The sequence below is a fragment of the Rattus rattus genome, chromosome 4, assembly GCF_011064425.1.
Source record: "Rattus rattus isolate New Zealand chromosome 4, Rrattus_CSIRO_v1, whole genome shotgun sequence".
Taxonomy (NCBI): Eukaryota; Metazoa; Chordata; class Mammalia; order Rodentia; family Muridae; genus Rattus; species Rattus rattus.
In genome coordinates this window covers 25,728,176-25,752,903 of record NC_046157.1, presented here as the reverse complement: position 1 = coordinate 25,752,903, position 24,728 = coordinate 25,728,176, and the positions used below count along the sequence as shown (strand labels likewise).

The 24,728-nt window shown below is 37.7% G+C and overlaps 1 protein-coding gene across 1 annotated transcript in view; it reads right to left on the bottom strand.

Moving 5' to 3' along the window:
* The window catches only part of Lsamp (limbic system associated membrane protein), a 2,154,604-nt gene that overhangs the window by 1,351,401 nt on the left and 778,475 nt on the right, over positions 1 to 24,728 (bottom strand). Inside the window, exon 2 of the mRNA XM_032899157.1 lies at positions 9,632 to 9,691. Coding sequence (XP_032755048.1) covers positions 9,632 to 9,691 — 60 coding nt within the window. The remainder of the gene's footprint in view (positions 1 to 9,631; positions 9,692 to 24,728) is intronic.

Genomic DNA, 24,728 nt, shown 5'->3' with positions numbered 1-24,728 from the left:
GTAAAGACATTTATCTGAGAATAATTTTTTCAGAACTTCCTTAACTTTTTCTTTTACATACACAAAGTCAGGAGCACCCGAGGTTCTATCCATTGCACTTTCACTAACAATCATTGGTTTGATTATTCCTAACATGGCCTCCCCTTCTGAAATTAACCACCTTCACAAGGCCATGGGAATTTTAAAGAAAGCCATTTCTGCTTCTGATCTCCCCAGATCCAACAACTAATTTATACTCTTTACTACTCTATGGCAAATCCTGATTACTGTAATAATTCCAATTCAGGTCCATTCCTAACATGCAATATGTCTTAGATGGGTAACTATTTCTAAGGAGTATACATCTATTGATCCAGAACATTCACATGTCTTACTGAACACCCTCTACCTTCTTTCTCCACTTTAACATGTATGACAATGATGTTAAGTTGGAAATTCATTTCCTGCAAATTCCATCTCCTCTGTTTTTCAAAGCTCCCCCATATACGTTTATTATAATGCTAACACAGGCATTTGTTTCTCAAGTACAAAACTATATATCTTACAACAGCCTTGTACATGTTTTAACAGGCTGTTCATTGCTATGAATAACAATGCATTTGCTTTGTTCATTGTTGAAGTACTGTTTTCTCTGAATACAACGGGCATTTCCTGTCTTTGCTTTTGTTTGATTGTTTTGGTTTTTCTTTGTTTTGTGTGTTTGTTTGATTACTTGAGCTTTTGGCATGATGAAACACTTTTAGATTTAAGTAAAATTTTATTTGCCTCCTTTTTGCTTGTTTGTTTCGGTTTTGTTTCATTCGTTTTGTTTTCTCCTTCCTGCCAGTTTTGTGACTGAACTTTCTGTAAGTCTATTTCCTACCTAGGAACTACTGTAGTAGCTTCCATGAGAATGGCTCTCATAGGGTCCTCTATTGGGATGCTTGGTTTCCATTTGGAAATTGAAAGGGTTTGGAGCTGGTGATCTTGTTAGAGGGAGTGTGACACTGGGGGTAGTTTTTGTCTTTTCAAAAGTCCATGCTATTTCCAGTCAGCTCTCTGCCTGTCCTTGAGGATAGGATACAAGGTCTCGGCTATGGCTCCACTGCCATATCTGCCTGCCTGGTGTCATGTTCTCCACAGTGATGATCGTGGGTCCTAACTCTCTGGAACTATGAATACCTAAGCTAAGTGCTTTCTTTTTCAAGTTGCCTTAATCAATGTGTTTGGTCATGCCAACATAAAAGGGCTAACATAAGCTCTAAATGTAAATGATGCCCACTCAAGAGAGGCATTGTAAGAGGAACTAAGAAAGCAACCTGGTTCAGTCTTATAGTTCCGATGCCCCTGTAACAATCATAGATCTTAAGTCCCAGTCTCTAGATACAATTTTTTTCTAAATCCCTAGGCATATGTATTCCAGGATTGTCTGTTTAATGGCTGGCATCTCCTTAAATTTCCTAAGCTCCATCAATAATTAACTGAATTTACTTTCTAAATTCCTGAATGCATTTCTCCTCTTAAATCTTAAGGGTTCTTCTTTCTACTCAAATCTCCGCTCGAATCGTTATTGAATCTGAGACAGTTGTTCTTCCTTCCACCATCCAACACAACTCCTTTCTTTCACCTAACCAATTAGGTGACATATGTCTTTTTGTAGTTACAGAGGTGTCAGACTCCTCTCCAATTCTGTTGCTGCTTCCCAAATTCTTTCATCCAGGTATTCCGGTAGCTTTCAATTGTCTCCCTTCATGCTATTCTATCCCATGTACAAACTTATTTATTTTCAAATAAATACAAATAAAATACTATTTAATTCATGATACTTACTTATGACAAAAATTTTCCTTAACTTAGGAATTTTAATGTTTTCAATATGTTAGAGTGTTTCCATTTATTTTGGCATCTATTCAAAGCAATTTTCAAACATTAATAATAGCAATAATGTATGAATATAACTTAATTAAACATTACTGGAGATTTATGACTATTCTTTTTCAAAAATCAGCAATCACCTACATGTTGATTGATTCCTCATGCATAATTATTAGTTATATGCAACTTTTATTGAGATCTTCTCCTACATATTAAATTATCATCTTCTAAGTTTATTGAGAAAGAAACTTAGAACTAGGTCTTCAAGATCAAGAGCTCCTTTCTAAGTATTCTATAGTCTTAACTGTGCATAGCTTCCCAGATCAGATGAAATTGTGCATGCTCAGGGTGGTATGGGCTTAAACACTCCAAGCAAGCTGTTAAACGAGGGAGTTAACCAACAGTCGTATGTATGTATGATATCTCTGACAATCTGAACCTCACATGAATGACAGCATAGCATTGATACATTGGCGGCATACATAACTTATACAAACCAATAGCTATCTAACTGGACTTAAATCCTGAACAATAACAGGGAGACCATGTCTGCCACTAGACACCTAGCTAACTTCTCAGAAGTAGCGAAACCTTGGTCATCAGAGGAGAATCTACAGCTACTTATTCATTAAACTAGCATAATCCAAAACTATAATTTAAAACCAATGGCATTTTAACACACAGGTAAGTTAGTCTTCACTCTTCATCAGGGAAACTCCTTTTGGCTACAACAGATAGAGACCATCAGAGAAAACAACAACCATTCAAAATGTAGAGTTGCAGACATTACTCTCAATGAATACAAAATACGTCTTCACCTAAGGCTCCTGAGGTGGTACAAATATTTTAAAAGCCAGAGGATCAAAGAGTTTGCTGTTAGATTGTATCTTCTAATATCAGAGGAAGCTACATAAAGTCTCACTAACATGACTACCCAAATAAGTAGTGAATAATAATGACACCAACTAACATGTCATATTGTATGGGGGAAAGTCCAATAGACTTCTACCCTGCACAAAGAACCACGTAACCATAGAAAGCTGAGAATCGGAGATGGTCTTCTCCAGGGAATAGAACATGATTTCTTATCCAGTCCTAAACAATCGGATGTGAAAATATATATAACATTAAAGAGATCCAACAGGTTACATTTAAAAATACACATGTGTGTGTGTGAGAGTGTGCGTGTGTGTGTGTGTGTCTGCATATAATAAAAATTAGTGAAAGGTAAGGCCATGAATTTGAGAGCAGAGGGACATAAGGGAGGGTTTGGAGGGAGGAAAGAGAAGAAAGAAATGTTGTAATTAAATCACAATCTCAAAAATAAAATAAGAGCTGTTTTAAATAAAGGATCAAGGTCAACATCCTTAATGTGAATTTCATAGCTTTTTACAATTTGACCTGTGTCTTTTTAATGGAAATGTAATTACATCCTGCATTTTATTCTCTATTTCTCCTTACCTGTTTTCTATGGTAACAAGAAAACAGCATTAACCATGAAAATCTAAATCATTGCTACACACATATTGTGTATCATTTGTGTCTGCTATTTCACCCGTGTTTAATTGTATTTTTTTTTAAAAAAATCTTTTTGCTTTCTGTACCTAAAGCATCTTTATTATATACCATGGAGGTATGAATTCAGGCAGAAATGTCATCACCCTCATAAAATTCGACTCCTCTCTTTTTCCCTTGAGCAAGAGGGAAACTCTTGGTGCAGTAAAATTTTTTTTTTATGCTACAGGTTGGTAGGTAATGCTTTCTACTTCGTCTTCTAGTTTTAAAAACACTAATGCCATTATATACCAGAATATAATCCCCTTGAAAGTAAATCTATCTATAACATCCACAATGTCATGGTATCGAATAGATTCATTCATTTGATAAATTTATTCAGTAGTTTTATTGTACCTTCAGCAAGCTGAGGATTTTCTCTACACATCTCCTTTCTGAATAATGTATTTACACTCTGAGTCAGAGGTAGCCAGTCGTTTTCATCCTCGAAGTAACAGGGTTATAGCTTTTCTATTTGAGGGGAAGACGTTTTACCACGAATCTTACTTTTACACTTATTTGCTAATGTAATATCTTCCCTCAACCTCTGCATGGCCGGAAGTGGAAAGTCTGTTGTGGAACTCATGATATAGCTCTTCAATATCCATATGAAGCTAGATTGCTACAATTTCTCCCATAAAGATTACTGTATTTAGCTTCTCAGGGAATATATCTTCAGAATGGTCAGCAAACTTCTGCTTTCTTTTGTCCCTGGAAGTTCAGGCTGTGCTGAAAGGAAGACCAGTTCAGTCTGGGTAGACAAATTAAATGCATTTTGAGGAAACACTTATGAAGAATATAATGATCTCAACATTGAGTTATAAACACATAATAAATGTTATTTTCAAGGTTAGCAGGGACCAGAAAGCTCTCCTAACTTAGTTCTGTACCTTGGAGAATGTAGGCAATCTAACTTCTGAAACAGTGGTCATTTCCCTCTGTCCTCAGAATAAAAAGAGACCTCTAATATATTATACCAACTGTTCTTAGCTGTGAGTTGTGATTCCTTTCAGAGTTGAAAGACCCTTTCACAGGGTTCACCTAAGACCATTGAAAATGTAGGTATTTGCACTCTAGTTCATAACAGCAGCAAAAGTACAGCCATGAAGTAGCAATTGGAATAGTTTTATGGTTGGGGATCACCACAACATGAAGAACTATATTTATGGGTCACTTCATTAGAAAGGTGAGAACCACTCTATTAGAGTGGTTCCTTCTATATCTTCCATGTTTTATGGTGATAAGCAAAATGTAAAGTGTCTTAACATACCAGTTATGCCAGAAAAAAAGTATTGCAGAAACTAGCAATACCTGCATTAGAAATATGAACTATTTGGTGACATCATTCACTCCGATTTTCAACAACTAGAATGCAGAAAACTTTATCATGAGAAGCTTTCTAAGAATACCTTTAGAAAATATGAAGGGAAGTTTCTCCTTTGTTGAAGTCAGGGCTGATGTGAAAGGGCCTCTTCTAGTAAGGATTTGTGTACCCATGGCTTCTGTCACTCACTGGTGACTATAAGGGTAGAAAGGCTAAGTTTCTAATCATATAGAGAAAATGCTTGTTAATAAAATAAAATGAACACTTTGGACTGCTTTCCAAAGGGAAGCCTCCTAAGTGTCTCAGTTTTATCATGATGCAATTTGTTTGACAGAAGACATTTGGTATTTAGGACCAAATGGGAACCCTACTTCTAAAACTGCTGATCTGCAATGATTGCAAAAGAATTCGTCACAAACATTACGGTCTTCATGCATTGGTGAGCTCTCATAAATCAGTTCCGGCTGCAGACTCTGTGGGCAAATATCATATACAAGACTGAAGTGCATTTCAGTCTCGCAATGGAGTTTGTTTCCCAACAGAAGAAGAAATCAGCAGAAATTTCAAGGACAAAAAGCAGTCTTTGTGCCAGCTTTTAAGAGCTCTAGCTCTTAAAAGAAAGAAATCTGTCATTGAATGGTGGACACATGTTCTCTCTTTTCTCCCTCATCCCCCCCCATATCTCTCTCTCTCTCTCTCTCTCTCTCTCTCTCTCTCTCTCTCTCTCTCTCACACACACACACACACACACACACACACACACACACACACTGTTTTGCCCTTTATCAACCAGATCAATATTCTTGATGCAAATGAGATAAACTCAGGGGAAGAACGATTCATATTGAGGTGCGAAAACATTGCAGGAAGAAAAAGACAGATCTGTTTAAGTGTACAAACACACCCGATAAATCATGGTGTGCTCGGTGGGGGTGGCTGCTCTTCCTCTTGGCAGCTTTGTAATTACTGGCTCAATACAGCAACAACTTTCTTTGGAAACAGTAACTCTATATGCACGACAATTATAGCACCGGGCATCGCTGCTGGCCAAAACCTAGGCTACGTATGTCACAAACCATTAGTTAGGAGATGTGTCTGAGCAGCCTGAAGTTTATTAAACCCAAGTGCCACTTTCCCCTATCACTTTTCTCAAGGTCTCCCAAGGGCAGTCATCGGCTATTTCTAATAGTCCATCAATCCACTCAGTAAATAATCCTAAGTCCAGACTTTCTGAATTATTAACCTGATCGATGAGATCTGAAATCTCTCAATTTGGCTTTCCCAAAACAAGTTCTAATCTTTGCCTGCAGTTCACAATAATGGATCCTGAGAACATCCTCCTGTCAGTGAAAAACATTCTGTCACTTTCTCCCCTGTGGATCTGATTTGTGTGCATTTGTGTTTGAACATGTTAGAACATATTGAAATGAAAAGGACAGGCACAGTCCTGCTTTGAATGTGACTGAGATTTCACTTTACAAAAGAAATACCTGTCTTGTTTACAGCTCCCCATTTGTATTTAACTATGTAATGACTTGCATTATCCTCTAATTGGTTCCCATGTAAAAGCATCATTTTCTCAATTAGTTTGTAAGGAAAGGGGCCAAACCTTGAATGGTCTCATTTTGCCAGCAGCAGTATGCTGGATTCAGCTTATACAAATTGGCGAGAGCCAATTTTGAATTTTGTAGGGAATTCTGAGTTATTTTAAAAGTGAAAACATAAAGGCTTGTAATTAACTAAATGATAATAAAAGCAAATATAGTAAACATCCAAGGCTTATTATCACTCATTTCACTATATTTTCACATTATCTGTGGTCATGAAATTATTTACAGGTATTTTCTTCTGTAAAAGCGGTCTGATGGTCCACTGCTTTGGTGTTTGTACAGCTTTGGATACAAAACCCTCACATTCAAAGACTTCCTGTTAATAGACTAAAATTAACCATGGTTTGACTATTTCTATCACAAAAGTATTCAGATAGTAGATAATCAAGGTTCACCTACACTTCTAAAAAGGTGGGTAAAGATCTCGGTGACCAGCACCCCAGGTGTTTTCAAGGACATGGAAGAGAAAAATACACGACTGTAGAAGTAGGTCATTGACTCGTTATTTGACTACATACAGTTTTTGTGTGTACATGCTGCATTCTATATGTAGTAATTTATAGATATACTTAATCAAGGCTGAACATAATATGTTCTGAGAATCCATTCTTGTCTCCTGACAAGACTACCTTTGGCATGGGCAGAGCATGATAATCAATAAGGAGAGTCAAGGTTCCTGTGTTATGTAAAGTCTGATTAAAACAACTGTAGAAAAGGGGTGGGATTTTCATTTGACTTTAGAAACAGAAAAATGGAAACTCCAAAAACATGAGGAGAATTGCACCTTACTTTTAGCAATGGATAGGACCTGCTAAATCAAATTCTATCCCTCTTGATCAGATGCAAAGCTAAACTCAAGTCATCAAAGTGCCTGGGTCCCAGATAAGATATAACTTTCTAACTAAGGCTTAGGTGTGTTAGTAGTATCGGTGCGTATAACGGAAATGTCGACATTAGTGTTAAAGAAATAGGTTTACTTGGTAGAGATAAACAAATTGAGCAGAGTCAGTCTGGAGGACAGGTAAGAATTGTAAATATTGGATGAATTGTCATCTAATTGATGTATTAGGCTTATCTTTGCCTTAAAGAACAATATTAGAATTTCCTTAAGTTGAAAAAACCATGGGAAAGCAAAAATTTAATACATAAAGCCGTTCAAATATGCAGTTAAGTCTCTATATCATAGAACATGTCCACAGGTGAATAATCCTGGCATAAAACATTTGGAATACCATTTTTGTATATCTTGAAATACGTTTCCAGTTGTAGAAGAGAGGGAATGAGTTGATATTCTCATTCCTTTTTACCTTCAGTTTCACATCTCTATCCAAGGTTTCCTACAACAAGCTCTTTGGGGGCAGCTGCCTTTCAAAGACTATTCCTGAACATGTGGCCTGAACAGTGGGCAAAGAAGGAAACTCCGTTGACAGAGTAGCCATCTTCCAAGCTGAAGAAGTGTGGCCTCTGAGACTATAATCGGAGACAATGTTCTCAGTATGTTATTAGGTGGTTGAGGAAGATGGAGTTGGGGGGGGTTCCCATAAAAAGGAAAAAGAAAGAGTTAGAGAAGGGGATCATGTCATTTACTCAGAAGAATTTTCACAGTGCAAAATATTTACAAGTGCAAAATATGCACAAGACCAGGAATGTGGTGTACTAAATCCAGGAAAGTCACAAAAATAGAGCCATGTGACTTGTCTCACAACATAAACTTTTAAAATCTTGCATGGAAGTTAGAATGATTAAAATCAGGAGAAACTGGCTTTCCTTATTTCATGTTTTGCTCATTTCCTTTTGCTGTGAGCATCTTACTCTTTCAATTAGCAGGTGTTCTATTACACCCGAGACCATGAGCTCTCAGTGATTTAGGCCATAAATACAGGAACAACTAATTGAGCCTATGACCAGATATTTTTACTGTTGAAGGATGGTGTTAAGTGAAAACTGTCCATTTTAATAATCTGATGTAATTTATTTTTCTGTTCATGAGTTAGACTGTATAGCTGTTAAGAAGCCCATCTCTGTGGTAGGCTGTAATGCATTGAATACAAAGTTAGACTAACTTTGTGAAAGTAACTTCTCTTTGTTTCATTTATATGTAGACAAAACATGAAATCTATACTTCTGCCCAAAGCTTGGTGTGGGATAAGTTAACCAACACACTGAGTACTGAAGAGCTAAGATAGTGTCAGGCTATAATAGACACTCCATAGATAATAATGGCTACCGCTGTTATCATCAACTCTAAACAAGGGACTTGTTGCATTCCACTAATCAGATTGAAAGGGAATATTTATTTCAGTGCTACAGAGAAACAATCAAGGAATAACTAAGTCCTCTTCAGTATGCATACATCGATTTGTATGTAAACACCAATGGCAACAGTATTGATATCAATTCATTTTAAATATTGGTGATAGCCTGTTAAAACATAGAGAGTGTCGTTATCTCACAGGTATTGAAAATTCCTATGAAAAATTCACATCAGAAATGATTGCTCCTGTTCAGTGCACATCATTTTGATGGGAAGTGCAATTGTGCTTCGCAGGACCTGTATGCGAGCTATTTGAAGAACAGTAAAGTTTAAAATAATGTCACATTTTATCTTCTCCAGTCTTCTGCAAGTATAATGGCTGACTATCAAGGGTGGGATTTAATGACATATTATTCTCCATGATTTAGATTGATCTCAAAAGTTAAGAGAGTAAAAGCACATGCATGTGCACGGGCACATTCCCATTACCAGAAAGCTTTGAATTCTGGTTCAGTCTTGAAGTCTAGAACTTTGCTATCGCTTTTAAGAGGCTATATAAGGCTGTTTAGTATTATAGCCAGGAGCCACTATGTGGCTAGGATATTTAAATTTTTTTGGTAATGTTAAAAATCCCATTCCTCATTTGCTTCAAAAGCTTCAAAGTCCTCAGTGATTAGTGGCAATAGCCCAGGACAATTGGGAGATAAGATATCTTAATATTCCAGAGACTTCAAGTTATCAAAACTAGGAGAAGGAGAGGGGAATGGGAGCAGGTGTAACAGAAGCAGATACAGAAGGGAGAAATTGGGAACTGGAGAAGAAAACAATCTTGAGCGTAGTGAAGAAGGCTTGTCTGTGACAGACTGCAGCTGGCCTTCAGCAGTGGAATACAGGAGGAACTGGTAAGGGGTTAAGTGTTATGGACATTGTGTAGACAATGACAACATTGTTGTAGGCAGAGTTCCCATGCAAGTAGACATTCTACTGCCCATGTGAGTTACTCTTAAAGGTCCTTCTATGAGTGAGGTGACCCACCTGGGATTGTGATTGGAGACAAATTTACTTCAGCAGGAGGCTGGTTCCAAAATGCCAAGACTAAAGAAAACAAAACAGAAAAAGGAAAAACTCACAATCTCCTACAGTTTTGTCTACCAGACTTAATGGTAAATTCTTTTTATACACAATAGACATATATCCTATAGCTGTAAATATTTCTCTTTCTATGGTTCTCCAGTCCTCAGAAAGATAAAATACTCACATTGTCTTATTTATCATGTTTTTCAGGGTATGATAGAATTTTCCATAATTAATTTTCCATCCTCAGGCAGTTTAAAAGGAGGTTTTACATTTTTTGTTGATGTTTCCCTTTATTGGGAACTCTGAACTTTTTTCTCTTTTCTGGCCATATTGCATAACACATAGGTTGGCATAAAATGAGGACTGCTCTGACATGTGCTACCCCTGAAAACCAATGTTGTATCCTTGGGTTGCTCTAAGGATTTAACAGTGTGCAGCACTAAGGTCTGAGGTAAAGTGTGGCTCTGTAGAGAACGTATGAGTTTGTAATGTCAGGTGACAACATCCTTTGGGAGCTGTGACTCATATATGTGTTAGTTCTCCTGGACCTACTTCTCTTTGGGTGGGCTTTACATAGTGCTTCTAATGAAAGAATCTTATTAGAATGTATATCCAATGATCTGTCTCCCTTGAGGGGAGAAAAGTGATAGGAAGGCAGGCATCAGAGATTAAAGAAGGGAGGGGTAAAGACAGATTTGCATGTGCACACTGTCATACTCAACCATACAGAGAATGAGACAGACAAACAGAGATGGGATAGCAAAAGTTCTGATTTTTTTTCTGTTCATTTTATTTTCTTCGTCCTCAGGAAATTGTTATCCAACAGAAAAGTCTAAATGTTTCAAAAATTATATGTACTCTAAGAACTAAGAGATTATGAGAAGCGAAGCCCTCCAAATGGACAGAAGGACTTTTTAAGGCATCTATTTACCTACTGAAATAATTAGAAAGATAAGAATACACAGCAGTGTGGAGTTCAAATGATGATCTGCCTCTGATTTTGTTTCCTCTGCCATCCCACCATTCAAGGTCTCAATTTCAGTCTTGCTCAGACATGCTGTTTACAGGAAAGAATGCTCACCAGAAACTAGGGCAGGAACCAATTGAGAGGAGACCCTTGCCCTGCTCCACTAGCATAGAGAAGTAACTGAAGGTTAAGGAGTCCATGTAATATTTGATAGTCTTTGCTAAATAGAGATTATTAATTTTCCAAAGAAGCATTTCCTTTTCTTTTTATTTGTTGTTAGTTTCCACTCTTCATAATGTTCATTTCTTATTTTTCTTTTCTTTCTTCTTCTTCTTTTTTAAATGTAGGCATGGGAAATTTGAAGCATTATGCAAAAGTAAGGTTCAGATAGACCACATTAATTATCAGTGTTTCTTTGAGAGCATCACAATGTTTGGAAAAATGGATTCTGAAGATAATGTGGGTCTTAAAAATGATCTACCATGTTCTATCATGGACCAACGTCCTCATCCCAGTCTAATAAGAGGTGCAGGCTACAGCAGGCTCTTTATTGTGGGAAGAAGCTTTCAGGACTGCTGCTCACACATCTTTCAGAATCTTACTTTTCTCCCTCATCAAAAGTTTATCACAAGTCCACCATTCATGAGACACATAAATTTTGGATACCACTGAAAATAAACACATTGCTCCTATATGAAAACAGGCTCAAATAAAGCCTACCTAAAATGTCCATCTTCCCACGGCGGTGGCATTTGCATTTTATGGAAAACATTTTAAAATCATTTTAGTAAGTGGAATCCATTTTCCTCCATGAACTGCTAATACTGAATTCTTAATAGCTTCCCCAGGGTTCTGTCTTGCTCTGAAACCCTGAATGATTTCATCTCTGTTGAGGCACAGCAAACAATCACAGTGTATGCTCATAAGCATAAAACTCTCGTCTATTACCCTTCCTGGGTTTTATATTCTTAAAGATGGAAGCCTTATTTTCCATGCAATCTGAGTATAAGACAATGCTAAATTGGTTTATAGGCCTGGTGAATATTGGTATAAACATCCTTAAAATGCTTTAATGTATAATATCAGTGCTTTAAATCCTCATAGATAAAATTATGCTCCCAATTTCTCAGTTTTTAAATAAGTTACTGACTGATGTTTTTCTTTGTTGGAGCTCATCATTGTTTTCTTTCTTGTTCCTATTATTCTTTTTTATAGTAAAAATACCATGTCAGCATGTTCTTCTTCTAAGAGATTCATATTCAAAATCTTATGTGTCCTGCATAGTATGCAGTAATGTTCTTTTTCAAATATCAGATATGTAGATGACTGATAAGAGTAGTCCAAGAGATACTACAAACAATATAGACTATCTATGTATCCTTTGGTGGCCTCACAGGGGTTAAGAGGAAGTACCTATTGGCCTGAAAGACCACTCACTTAGCTACATAGCTTATATTGTACCAAAAACATTATATAATCTGCCAACGGAGGGAAGAAATTAAACAGTACTAGCCAATTGCAACATTTATGAACCATGGCAGCAAGCAGCATAGCAAGATCCCCATAGGGTGCAATAAGTGGCATTCACATGCTAAGAGTAACAAAGAGCTGTCTAATTGTACCTTAAGCATGGTCCACTCAATGGGTGGTAAGTCATAACTGGTATTGAAAACATATACAGCATCTCAGAGCCAGTCTGATCACAGACATTAAGAAAGAATCCACTACTGCCACTTGGCTAGACCAACATTATTCCTAACTACACTCTACAACTTAGTCTTCCCACAGATAAACGTAGTTCCAACCCACATTAAGAAGCCTAACTTTAAAGCAAGGGGAGACCACCACAGCAAGTCACAATTGTACACTGTGTGGAGATTAATGGGTAGTTAGGACCCCAGCCTCAATGAATGATACTATGTTACAGCTCCTGCTTCTGTGATTCAGGGAACATCCATGGAATAAGAGGTGGAAACATTGTAAGATCCAGAACACTAGAAAATCTATGGTGAAACAGTCTCTTCTAGATACTGCTGCACAGATAAGACCAGAAAATGACAATGTCAATGGATATATTACTATGGAAGAGGGAAAATAACGGCAAGACCCCACTTGAGAAAGAACTGCAGGTAAGTAGTGAGTGCTAGGAGGAAAACACTCTCCCAAGGATGAGCCTCCTTTTTGATTGCCCAGTGCAGAACAGTAAGCCCAAAGTCATATGCACAAACAATAAGACTGGTTCAGCAAGCTGTACTTATAGATTTGTGCATATACATATACACTTATATATGTATAAGTCAAATAGTCTTCAAAAAAAGAGGTATTAACTTGGGGAGGGAATGTGGGAAGGATTAGAAAAAAAGGTCTAAGGAAAAACAAAAGGAATGGAATGGAAGAGATAAGGTGTTGTAATTCCATTTCAATTAGAAACATTTATAAATAAAAAAGATGTTTGATAATATTAGATATCGTTCTGGGGTGACAGCTTAGCAAGTATAGCACTGGCTGTGCCTGCATGAATGAGAACCTCAGACCTCACCCCCACCCTCAGAATCAAAATAATATGGGTAGGCAACTGGTCTATAATACTAGCATGTGAGATGTGGAGGCAATGAATCCAAGAGCGAGCTGGACAACCAGACTAGCCATAATGCCATGCTTTGGGTTCATCAAGAGGTGTCGTCTCTGGGTTGGGGATTTAGCTCAGTGGTAGAGCGCTTGCCTAGGAAGCGCAAGGCCCTGGGTTCGATCCCCAGCTCGAAAAAAAACCAAAAAAAAAAAAAAAAAAAAAAAACAAGAGGTGTCGTCTCAGTATCATAGGTGAAAAAAGACTGGGGAAGATACCTGACATCAATCTCAGACCTCGGCACACATGCACCCATGGACTCATACATCCTAAATCTACATTTCACACCGCATGTCTACATGCATACAAATGCATCTTGCATTCACATGTACCCACGTGACATAACATTAAAAGTGTATCTTGAGGAAAATCAAGATGGCTCAGAGAGTAAATGCATTAGTGCCAAGACCGATGAAGTAGCAATGGGATTACAGACATGTGTCAGCATTATTTCCTAAATATAGCATTCTTTAGGAAATGGATCCTTTGACAAACAAGTACATTATGAATTGACTAATTCAATTCATATATGTTAAAAATAACTCTGGGTTTCACTTCTGTGGGAAACTTCACAGTATACCGTTCTGACCTCCATTATTTTAGAGTATGATTATTACTTGTACACAAGCCAACCATGTAATAAGTGATTTCAAGAATAATTCAAAACATGCGGACTGAAGAGAGAGCTCCGCAGTTACAAGCACTGGCTCCTCTTCCAGAGGACCTGCGTTCGATTCCCAGCAACAACATAGCTATGTCCAACCACCTGTGAGTCTAGATCGTTAAATATGATAGTGTTTTGGGGCCTCCATAGGCACTGCATGAACATGGTATATGCATTTGTGTACAAATAATATATGCAAAATAATAAAAGCTTAAAAGAGTAACTCAAACCTTTTACTTATGAAACTTTATATACAAGGGTATTTTGGTTATTATTATCATGAATATAAATTTGAAATAGTTTCTTATAGTTGACATAAAATTTATAAATTTGTTGTATGTATATTAATAATTTTGTGGGGGTTGGGGATTTGGCTCAGTGGTAGAGTGCTTGCCTAGCAAGCACAAGGCCCTGGGTTCGGTCCCCAGCTCCGAAAAAAAGAATAGAAAAAAATAATTTTATGAAACATAATATATACATGTATACACACTCATTCTGAAGACAATCAATTCCCAAGGATGTGTTAGGGATATGGTGTTTCAAGTAAAGTTCATTGTCATATGTAAAACCTGCATGAATTTTAAAGATTTCTCAGGAATCAAAAAGTCCACCTATAAATTCTAGGTTAAACAATATTTTACATGTTGCTGTCCTTTTGTCTTTCCTTTGAAAGTGCCAAACATATTTAAAAGTGCTGTCTGATATTTTATGGCCTTTTGATCTAGTCTTTTCAGCCTTCTGTAACAAAGGATTACAGACTAGGTGGCTTACAAACTCCAGGAATTGATTTCTCACAGGGTTAAGAGGTCCATAAGGCACTGGGTAGGTTCAATACTGAGTGATGATTGAGGACCTAGTTTCTGATTGACAGTAGCATTTCTTCACTGTATGCTCACGTTATGGAATGGACTATCAGTCTGTGGTCTCTTTTATCATCTTGGTGGCTGCCCTTGTGATGAATTCACTTCCTAAAGGGCTAACCTCTTGATGCTGTCATATGTACAGATAGGTTTTCAGAGGAAGAATAAGATTGCAACACAGATATTTCTTCCGTAGCACTTTCTGACATTTTCCTTCAGTTATTTCAATGTTTGAAACATGTAGTTAAACACTCATGCAATCGTTTTAAAAGCATAAAAATCAATCTCCATATAGCACTTAATGATTTTTGCTTAATAATCTATTTAGTACAATGTACATTTAATAGCCAGTTCCTTTACTTAGGGTTTTCAGACAAAAGGAGTGACTATCTACCAGAACATTTCATCTTTTAAAAACACATTTTACCTCTTAATTATTTTATTCATTCAGTCAATGAAAAAGATTTCCAATCATAATACTGTTTAGTTCTGAACTGATATGAAAACTAAGGGCCTTAAAACATTGAAAACATGAAAGACAGCATACAGCTTGGTCCCAGGCACACTTTCAAAACGAGTTCATATTTAATGTTGACTGATATAAGGGTTGAACTCACAATAGGCATTTTCAAGATAGAGCAAAGATTATATTATATTTTGGAGTCGCTTTTGTTATAATTCATTCTCATTTTTTTCTATAATTTGCAAAGCTTTCTTTCTTACATTTTCAGTATCCCCCTGTTTTCTTTTTAAGGGATAGTGTGGTACATAATTTATTTTTAATTCTACTCAGTAGTTATCTTCACAACTTCCAAGACTAATCATCATAAAATATGACAAACATAAGGAAATTACAGATAAAGCTATAACTGACGACAGACAAAAATGCTGTCATCAAACCTAACAGATGTTAACATCTTGCTCTGCTTGCTACACAGCATCTTCTTAGAGAAACAAACCATAGATGGATGGACATACAGCCATCTCTATGCCCAGAGTCCTGCTCCTGACCCGGGATGCTCCTGTGTATCACAACTCTGTACTCTCCAGTTAACAGTGAGAATGTTTCCACTCTTTCTATACCATCTCCTCCTTATCACTACATTTTCATATATAGAATGTCCTTAATTTTATATCTGATCTGGATTCAGTATGATATATCAGATGCAATATTCCACATGTGCTTTTCAAAGGTGAGGCTTTTGCAAAATTATTGGGTCCTGAGGGCTCTTATCTAATGGAAGGATTCATCCATGATAGGTCAATTGGGCCTTTGAGAGGTGGTAGAAATGGGAAAGCAGGCCTCACTGGAGAGAGTTGGTCAATGGATATATCTTTGAAAGGTGCCTCTTGTTGCCATTGAATATCTGAAAAACGCATTTGGGGAAAAGATAAGGAAATCTCATGTAAGTAAAGATATATATTCAAAAATATTATTCTCTACTAGACATGAGGATATAGTTCATCCTTCATCAACTTCATAGAAAAGAAGGTAGTTGTGAATTAAGATCTTGGCATTTGATCATTCCTTCTATTTACATTTTCCTAGTTTCAACAATTATCCCAATTTCAGTGAACTGCTACATAAATATTCTAGTTTTATTTCCATTGTTCTGAGATGAAAAGGAACAACAACAAAACAAAACACAAAGGAAAACAAAGCAACTGAACTTTGACTAAAAGCAATTAAGAAGATAAAGGGGTTTATTTCAACTTACAGGTTATGGTTCATCATTGACGGAGTGATGAAATCAGGGTGTCTCAAGCATGAACTTGAAACAGAAACCATAGAGGAATCTTGCCTGCTGACTCACTTGTAGACACACACTTAGCTAGCTTTCTTGAAGGAGGTCCAGGGATAGGCCAAAACTGGGATCCAGCTCAAGGGAAGGCCCCAAGGCCTGACGCTATTGCTGAGGTTATGGTGTGCTCACAAAAATGGACCTATGACTGTCCTCTGAAAGACCCAACAAGCAGCTGAAAGAATCAGATGCAGATACTTACACCCAACCAATGGACAGAAACTGCTGACCCCTGTGGTTGAATTAGGGAAAAGCTGGAAGAAGTTGAAGTGGAGGCAACCCTGTAGGAGGACTAGCAATCTCAACTAACCTGGATGCCCCACCCCCACCCTGAGACCCCTCAGACACTGGGCCACCAATCAGGCAGAATATACCAGCTGATATAAGGCCCCCAACATGTATACATCAGGAGACTGCTGTGTTTGGATTCAGTCAGAGAAGATGCACCTAACCTTCAAGAAACTGGAGGCCCCCAGAAGTGGGGAGGTCTAGTGGGGTGAGGGGTGGGGAGGAGGAGACATCCTCATGAAGACTGGGGAAGAGGTATGAGGTATGGGATGTAGAATAGTCAGAGGGGGGACCAGGAGGGGGATAGAAATCTAGACTGTAAGAGAAAGATTAAATAAAATAGAAGAAGAAGAAGAAAAAGGAGGAGGAGGAGGAAGAGGAAGAGGAGGAGGAGGAGGAGGGAAGGAGAAGAAGAAGAAGAAGAAGAAGAATAAGAAGAAGAAGAAGAAGAAGAAGAAAAAAAAGAAAAAGAAGAAGAAGAAGAAGAAGAACAAGAAATACATACATACATACATACATACATACATACATACATACATACATACATACATACATACTAGGACTACTTACCTAGGGAGTGGTGCTACCCACAGTGATCTGAACCTTCTCACATCAACTAACAATCAGGAGAGCTCCCAACCCTCACCCCACCCCTGAAAGAAATGACTACAGGTCAATCTGATCCAGGCAATCTCATGATTGAGACTCATCAGGTAACTATATTCTGTGTCAAGTTGACAGTTAAAGTTAATAAGGACAAGAATATTGCCCTATTATCGATTCTATTGTATTCTGGAAAGCCAGTTTTGACCAAGTAATTAATATTCATAAGGTTTATTTCTTTTTTAAATTTTTTTCTTCCAATTTTATTAAATTGGGTATTTCTTGTCTAGATTTCAAATGTTATTCCCTTTCCCAGTTTCTTGTCCATCAGCCCCCTAACTCCTCCCTATCTCCTTCTATATGGGTGTTCCCCTCCCCATCCACCTCCCTTTAACGTCTGCCCCCCCAACAATACCCTACACTGGGGGTTCAACATTAGTAGGATCATGGGCCTCTCCTTCCACTGTTGCCCCAACAAGGCTATTCAATGCTATATATGAAGTTGGAGCCCAGGGTCTGTCCATGTATAGTCTTTGGGTAGTGGTTTAGTCCCTGGAAGCTCTGATTGTTTGGCATTGTTGTTCTTATGGGGTCACGAGCCCCTTCAGCTCCTTCAGACCTTTCTCTAATTCCTCCAACAGGGGTCCCATTCTCAGTTCAGTGGTTTGCTGCTGGCATTCGCCTCTGTATTCGACATGCTCTGGCTGTGTGTCTCAGGAGACATCTATCTCCGCTTCCTGTCAGCATGCACTTCTTAGCTTCATCCATCTTATCTAGATTTGGTGGCTGTAGTACATATATGGACCACAAGTGGGGCAGGCTCTGAATGGCCATTCCTCCAGTCTCTGCTCCAAACTTTGCCATCCTATCCCCTCTTATGGATATTTTTGTTCCCTTTTAAAGGAGTGAAACATCTGCATTTTGGTCATCCTTCTTGAGTTTCATGTGTTCTGTGCATCTAGGGTAATTAAAGCATTTGGGCTAATAGCCACTTATCAATGAATGAATACCATGTGTGTTTTTCTGTGATTGGGTTACCCCACTCAGGATGATATTTTCCAGTTCCATCCATTTGCCTAGGAATTTCACAAAGTCATTGTTTTTGATAGTTGAGTAGTATTCCATTGTGTAGATGTACCACATTTTCTGTATCCATTCCTCTGTTGAAGGGCATTTGGGTTCTTTCCAGCTTCTGGCTATTATAAATAAGACTGCTATGAACATAGTGGAGCATGTGTCTTTATTGTATGTTGGAGCATCTTTTGGGTATATGCCCAAGAGAGGTATAGCTAGGTCCTCAGGTAGTGCAATGTCCAATTTTCTGAGGAACCTCCAGACTGATTTCCAGAATGGTTGTACCAGTCTGCAATCCCACCAACAATGGAAGAGTGTTCCTCTTTCTCCAAATCCTTGCCAGCATCTGCTGTCGCCGGAGTTTTTGATCTTAGTCATTCTGACTGGTATGAGGTGGAATGTCAGGGTTGTTTTGATTAGCATTTCCCTGATGACTAAGGATTTTGAACAATTCTTTAGGTAATTCTCAGCCATTCAGTGTTCCTCAGCTGTGAATTCTTTGTTTAGCTCTGTGCCCCATTTTTTAATGGTGTTATTTGGCTCTCTGGCGTCTAACTTCGTGAGTTCTTTGTATATTTTGGATATAAGCCCTCTATCAGATGTAGGATTGGTAAAGATCTTTTCTCAATCTGTTGGCTGCTGTTTTGTCCTAACAACAACAGTGTCCTTTGCTTTACAGAAGCTTTGCAGCTTTTTGAGATCCCATTTGTTGATTCTTGATCTTAGAGCATAAGCCATTTGGTGTTCTGTTCAGGAAATTTTTTCCAGTGTCCACATGTTCAAGACTCTTCTCCACGGTTTCTTCTATAAGTTTGAGTGTGTCTTATGTAGAGGTGTACAGGGTGATAAGAATGGATCGATTTGCATTCTCCTACATGCTGACCTCCAGTTGAACCAGCACCATTTGTTGAAAATGCTACCTTTTAAACTTGGATGGTTTTGGCTCCTTTTTCAAAAATCAAGGACCATAGGTGTGTGGGTTCATTTCTGGGTCTTAGATTCTATTTCACTGGTCTATCTGTCTGTCTCTGTACCAATACCATACAGTTTTTTAACACTATTGCTCTGCAATACAGCTTGAGGTCAGGGATGGTGATTCCCCCCGAAGTTCTTTTATTGTTGAGGATAGTTTTAGCTATCCTGGGTTTTTTGTTGTTCCAAATGAGTTTCCAAATTGTTCTTTCTATCTCTATGAAGAATTGGATTGGAATTTTGATGGGGATTGCATTGAATCCGTAGATCGCTTTTGGTAAAATGGCCATTTTTACCATATTAATCTTGCCAATCCACGAGCATGAGAGATCTTTCCATCTTCTGAGATCTTCTTCAATTTCTTTCTTTAGAGACTTGAAGTTCTTATCATACAGATCTTTCACTTGCTTGGTTAAAGTCACACTGAGGTATTTTATCTTATTTGGGATTATCTTGGTTCTTTCTGAGTTTCCATTTCTGGTAAACAGAAGAGCTGAGTAGCCCTGCTGAAAATCAATGCTGGCTGTGGGTGCATCATTTCAGTCCTTTTACTCACATTGCTAGATTTTACCTTCATAGTTCTGTTCTTGGAAGTTTTATTATGTAACAGTTCCTAAAGGTTTCCTTCCATACTATTACATTAAATGCTGAAAATTGTTGTTTTAAATTACCCAGTTCAGATTTTATGTTTGGTCGTTTTCCTTTCAATCTTGTGTCAAGCTTCTACCAGTTTGGAGAAAATAGTCTATGGGATTCTTATTGTATGCTATAATTTTCTTATTACTTAATTTTTTCATGAATTTGATATCCTCTGATGTGCTACCAGAAAACCAAAATTTTCTTATACTTATTCGGTTAACTGTGTTTATCTTCTTCTTCTTCTTCTTCTTCTTCTTCTTCTTCTTCTTCTTCTTCTTCTTCTTCTTCTTCTTCTTCTTCTTCTTCTTCTTCTTCTTCTTCTTCTTCTTCTTCATCACCATCATCATCATTTAATGTCTGCTTTTCTCCTGTTTCCAGTCAACAGTTTCATCCAAATGAACATTTTTTCTTTTCTGGGTTGCATTTCTAACATGTCTCTGCATTTATTTATATACTTATGCTTAAGTTTGTGTATGCCTGCCAACACACCATGACATTCACGTGGCAGTCAAAGAGCAATTTTTAAGAGACTGTACCTTCTTCCTCTTTGTGAGAGCGAGCGTCTGTACCTGTTGAACCATTGCACTGGCCCCTGAGTTCATTTATATTTAATCAACTTTAGATAGAGAGCAAATAGATTCAAATTTACTGCTCACAAATACACCTTCTGTGTAGATTATCTTTTGAACTCTGTGTTCACTTGGATGATCAACTGGTTGCAGTTTATGGACTTACAGTAAGTTCCATGAGACTTTTAGCTTAAAAACTATTGTCTATTAATCCTTTGCTCTATCAGACTGAAAAAAAAAAGATAGTGTTTTCTCTCAGGTGCTTGATTGCCTAATACAAGTAATCTACACACATTACAAAACATGTCTCCACCATCTGATGATAGGGCTTATGTCCTTGCCCTTTTACTGCCAACTGCATACATAGATCTTCATTCTTTAGAAATAACAGTATCACATTATTGTCATATAATATAGCTCACATATAGATGCCCTGAAATGCATAAAGAAAGAGATTCTGCTCTAAGAGCTAGAAGAAAGAACACTTAATTACTTGACATAGTCCCTGCTCAGTTATATAAGAACCATTCAGTTACTTAACTGATATAAACTTTCATTTCCGGCCCATGGGATAGATAATATGGATGCAAATGCTTTTTAAAACTTTTATTTTTTATTAGTGGTCATATAAATTGCCTCCTTTTCTGCTCCTTCATTTCTGAAGTCTTAAAAACCATCAGTCTTGGAGCTTTGGGAGGCCGTGAGTTGGAGGCTATGAAAGGAAGCCTTGATTTTGGACGGCAACATGGATGGGCAGTCCGGCCTTGTCTCTGCTTTGATTGAAAGAGCAGTAAACAAATAGGAACTGATTTCTTGTCTCAAAAGGGTCTTGGGCTCTCAATGTTTCTGATGTGTAGCTCCCAGGAGCCAGGGCCACTCCTTTTGTTCTGATGTGGCCGCTTTCTCCAGTTCTTATTATAGTCAATTTTGGTTCCCAGGACACTCACATTCTGGTCAGAAGGAAAAGGGATGAAACTAAAGAGAAAGGGCAAGGCACATGCATGGACTACCTAGGAAAGGAAATTCCAAGGAGACTCCCTGACATTCTTAGTTACATTTTACTGATCAAGAGTTAAGTACAACACCATCTTCACCTTACAAGAATCTTGGCTCTGGAAACAACCTTGTTGGAAGTTTTTCATATACACTTACAATTAAAGATTTTTGGGGTTGGGGATTTAGCTCAGTGGTAGAGCGCTTGCCTAGCAAGCGCAAGGCCCTGGGTTCGTCCCCAGCTCCGAAAAAAAGAAAAAAAAAAGATTTTCATAATACTAGAAGTGTTAAAGAAAAACACATGAGAAGTAGCAGCAGAGTTGGTCTTTTTTTCTTCCATTTTTATTAAATTGGGTATTTCTTATTTACATTTCAAATGTTATTCCTTTCCCTGGTTTCCTATCCATCAGCCCCCTAAGTCCTCCCTCTCCCCTTCTGTAGATTCCCTCCCCATCCACTCCCCACTACAGCCTCCCAACAATCCCCTACAATGGGGGGTCCAACCTTTGTAGGACCAAGGGCTTCCTCTTCCACTGGTGCCCCAACAAGGCTATTCACTCCTACCTATGCAGTTGGAGCAGAGGGTCAGTCCATGCAGTCTTTGGGTAGTGATTTGGAGGAATTAGCAAAAGGACTAAAAGAGTTGAAGGGGCTTGTGACCCCATAAGAACAACAATGCCAACCAACCAAAACTCCCAGAAACTAAACAACTACCCAAAGTAGAGTCGGTCTTAATTGTCATGGTGCTTGTTCTCTCTCTCTCTCTCTCTCTCTCTCTCTCTCTCTCTCTCTCTCTCTCTCTCTCTCCCCCCTATTACTTTTCATAGAAAGGAGAATATCACAAAGGTAAGAGGAGTTAGATCAGAACTCGATCAACATCCCTCATTTCAATCAATTAATATTTGATTGCACCCCCACATGTATTGTATGTCATGTATATCAAATAATTTTACCATTTCATCATGTTTTAGAGGATGTGTCTATAATTCCACACTTACATGTTTTAATGAGTAAGAATTCTAATATCAAGTCTATTTCTTTCTATTAAGATCATGTATTGTCTGTGAATAAACCATTTTTGAATATTCAAAGGAAATACTGATTTTTCTCTAGATCCAGTAGATCCTGGTTTTGCTGACAACGATTCTTCAAACCAGTGCTACATGCATGACTTACATTTCTTAGCATCCAATCCTTTCCACACACACACACACACACACACACACACACACACACACACACACATATATATATATATATATATATATAACCAGACAAACTTTAAGACATTAAATGAAATAGCCTCTGTGCTTTTAATATTCTTTGAGTGTATGCTCAAATTTTCTGTCACTTTCCACAGAGCAGTTTAAATCATGTAATGTAAAAATCAAACTGTCTTCTTGAAAATGAACACTTTTAATTACTACAAATTGTCCTTTGTTCATGTAACTTTTTATCTTTAATTAGTTCATCTATTATATTAGCTCTCTAGCAGATAGCATCAATTCCATCAAGACAAAACTTCTACTGCAAGCATTTCAAGAATGGCATTTTAGTTGAGAGGGTGTGAACTTCTGTTGCTCCTTCAACTACTTGGGTAGTTGAGAAAGGAAGATTCCTTGTGCTCACAAGTTTATAGCTATTCTACCTAACAGAGTGAGACTCATTAAGATAGGGGGGAATAATATAATATGTTGTATCTAATAGTTGATTTCTGATGCTTGTTAATTCCACCACAGAGACTAAAGCTCCAATCACAGAGCCTATATAAGGCTCTGATAGGTGTTCTTCATATGTATTTTGTTTGTCTAGCTTGGTTGTTTTTAATGGGATTTATAACAGTGGAAATCGAGTATCTGTGACATTTTTGGTTGCTCTTGAGACCCATTTATTCCTATAGGTTGGCCTCCTCAAGTCTCGCTTTGAGGTTTTCATTCTAGTTTTTATTGCATCTTTTTGATATCTATGGGAAGCCTGCTCTTTCTGAATGAACATGGAGAAATGGTAGATATGGGGAATAGGGGAGGGTATGGTGTGGACTGGATAAATGGAGAAAAGGGAGGTTGTGTTCAGGCTGTATTGTTTAGGAAAAACAAATAAAAGCACACAAAAAGAGAATATACTTTTCATCACTAATGGACTTTCACTATTCATCTATTTTGTCTTACTCACTTGTTCAATGTTTTTGATTCCTTATCAAATTTAGTTCTTTAAAATGAAAAAGGAAAATAAGTTTTATAATAGGAATATTGGGGGTTGGTAAAAAAATAAAAAAATAGGAATATTGACATGAACTAATTATTTGTGTCCCCGTCCATCTAAGATTCATATATTGGGTCACTAATATCCAATATAGCTCCATTGAATTTGGAGATAGTGTTTCTTGGTGATGTTAAAGAAGTAGGGTCCCCAACTAATATGTTGTGTGCTGGCTTAAGATGAGAAACCATTAGCTGAATCTGTCTGACTTATCCTCTCTCCCCTCCCTCTTCACAGCGCCTGAGGGAAGGGCAGATGTATGTTCATGTTTGCATTGCTACATCACGCAGTATAATCAACTTAAAAGAGACAAGGTAGTTTGGGTTCAGAGTTTGAGAACTTCAGTTCATGGTTACTACTTGGTCTAGTTATGTGGGTCCCTGGAAATGCACTTCACCGTGTTTGGAGTGTATAGCAGAACACAGCAGTCACCTCATGGTTAGTGGAAACAACAGGAAGAAGAGGGAGAAGGAACGGCCCTATATTTCCCTATTGGAACATGATCAATAAGAAAAATACACCACTATATACCCTAACTCTTAAAACATTTTACCACCCCTTGACAGCACGTCTAGAGAGACAGATCATTTAACAAAGGAACTTGGGAGAACACTTTAAGTCTGATGGACAGAATCACATAGACATGTCATGAAGCTAGGATTCTAGAGGGCAAGAAGACTTTTTGCCAGAAACTAAATGAGTAACCAGCTTCACTAGGACTTTAGACTCTATATGTGTA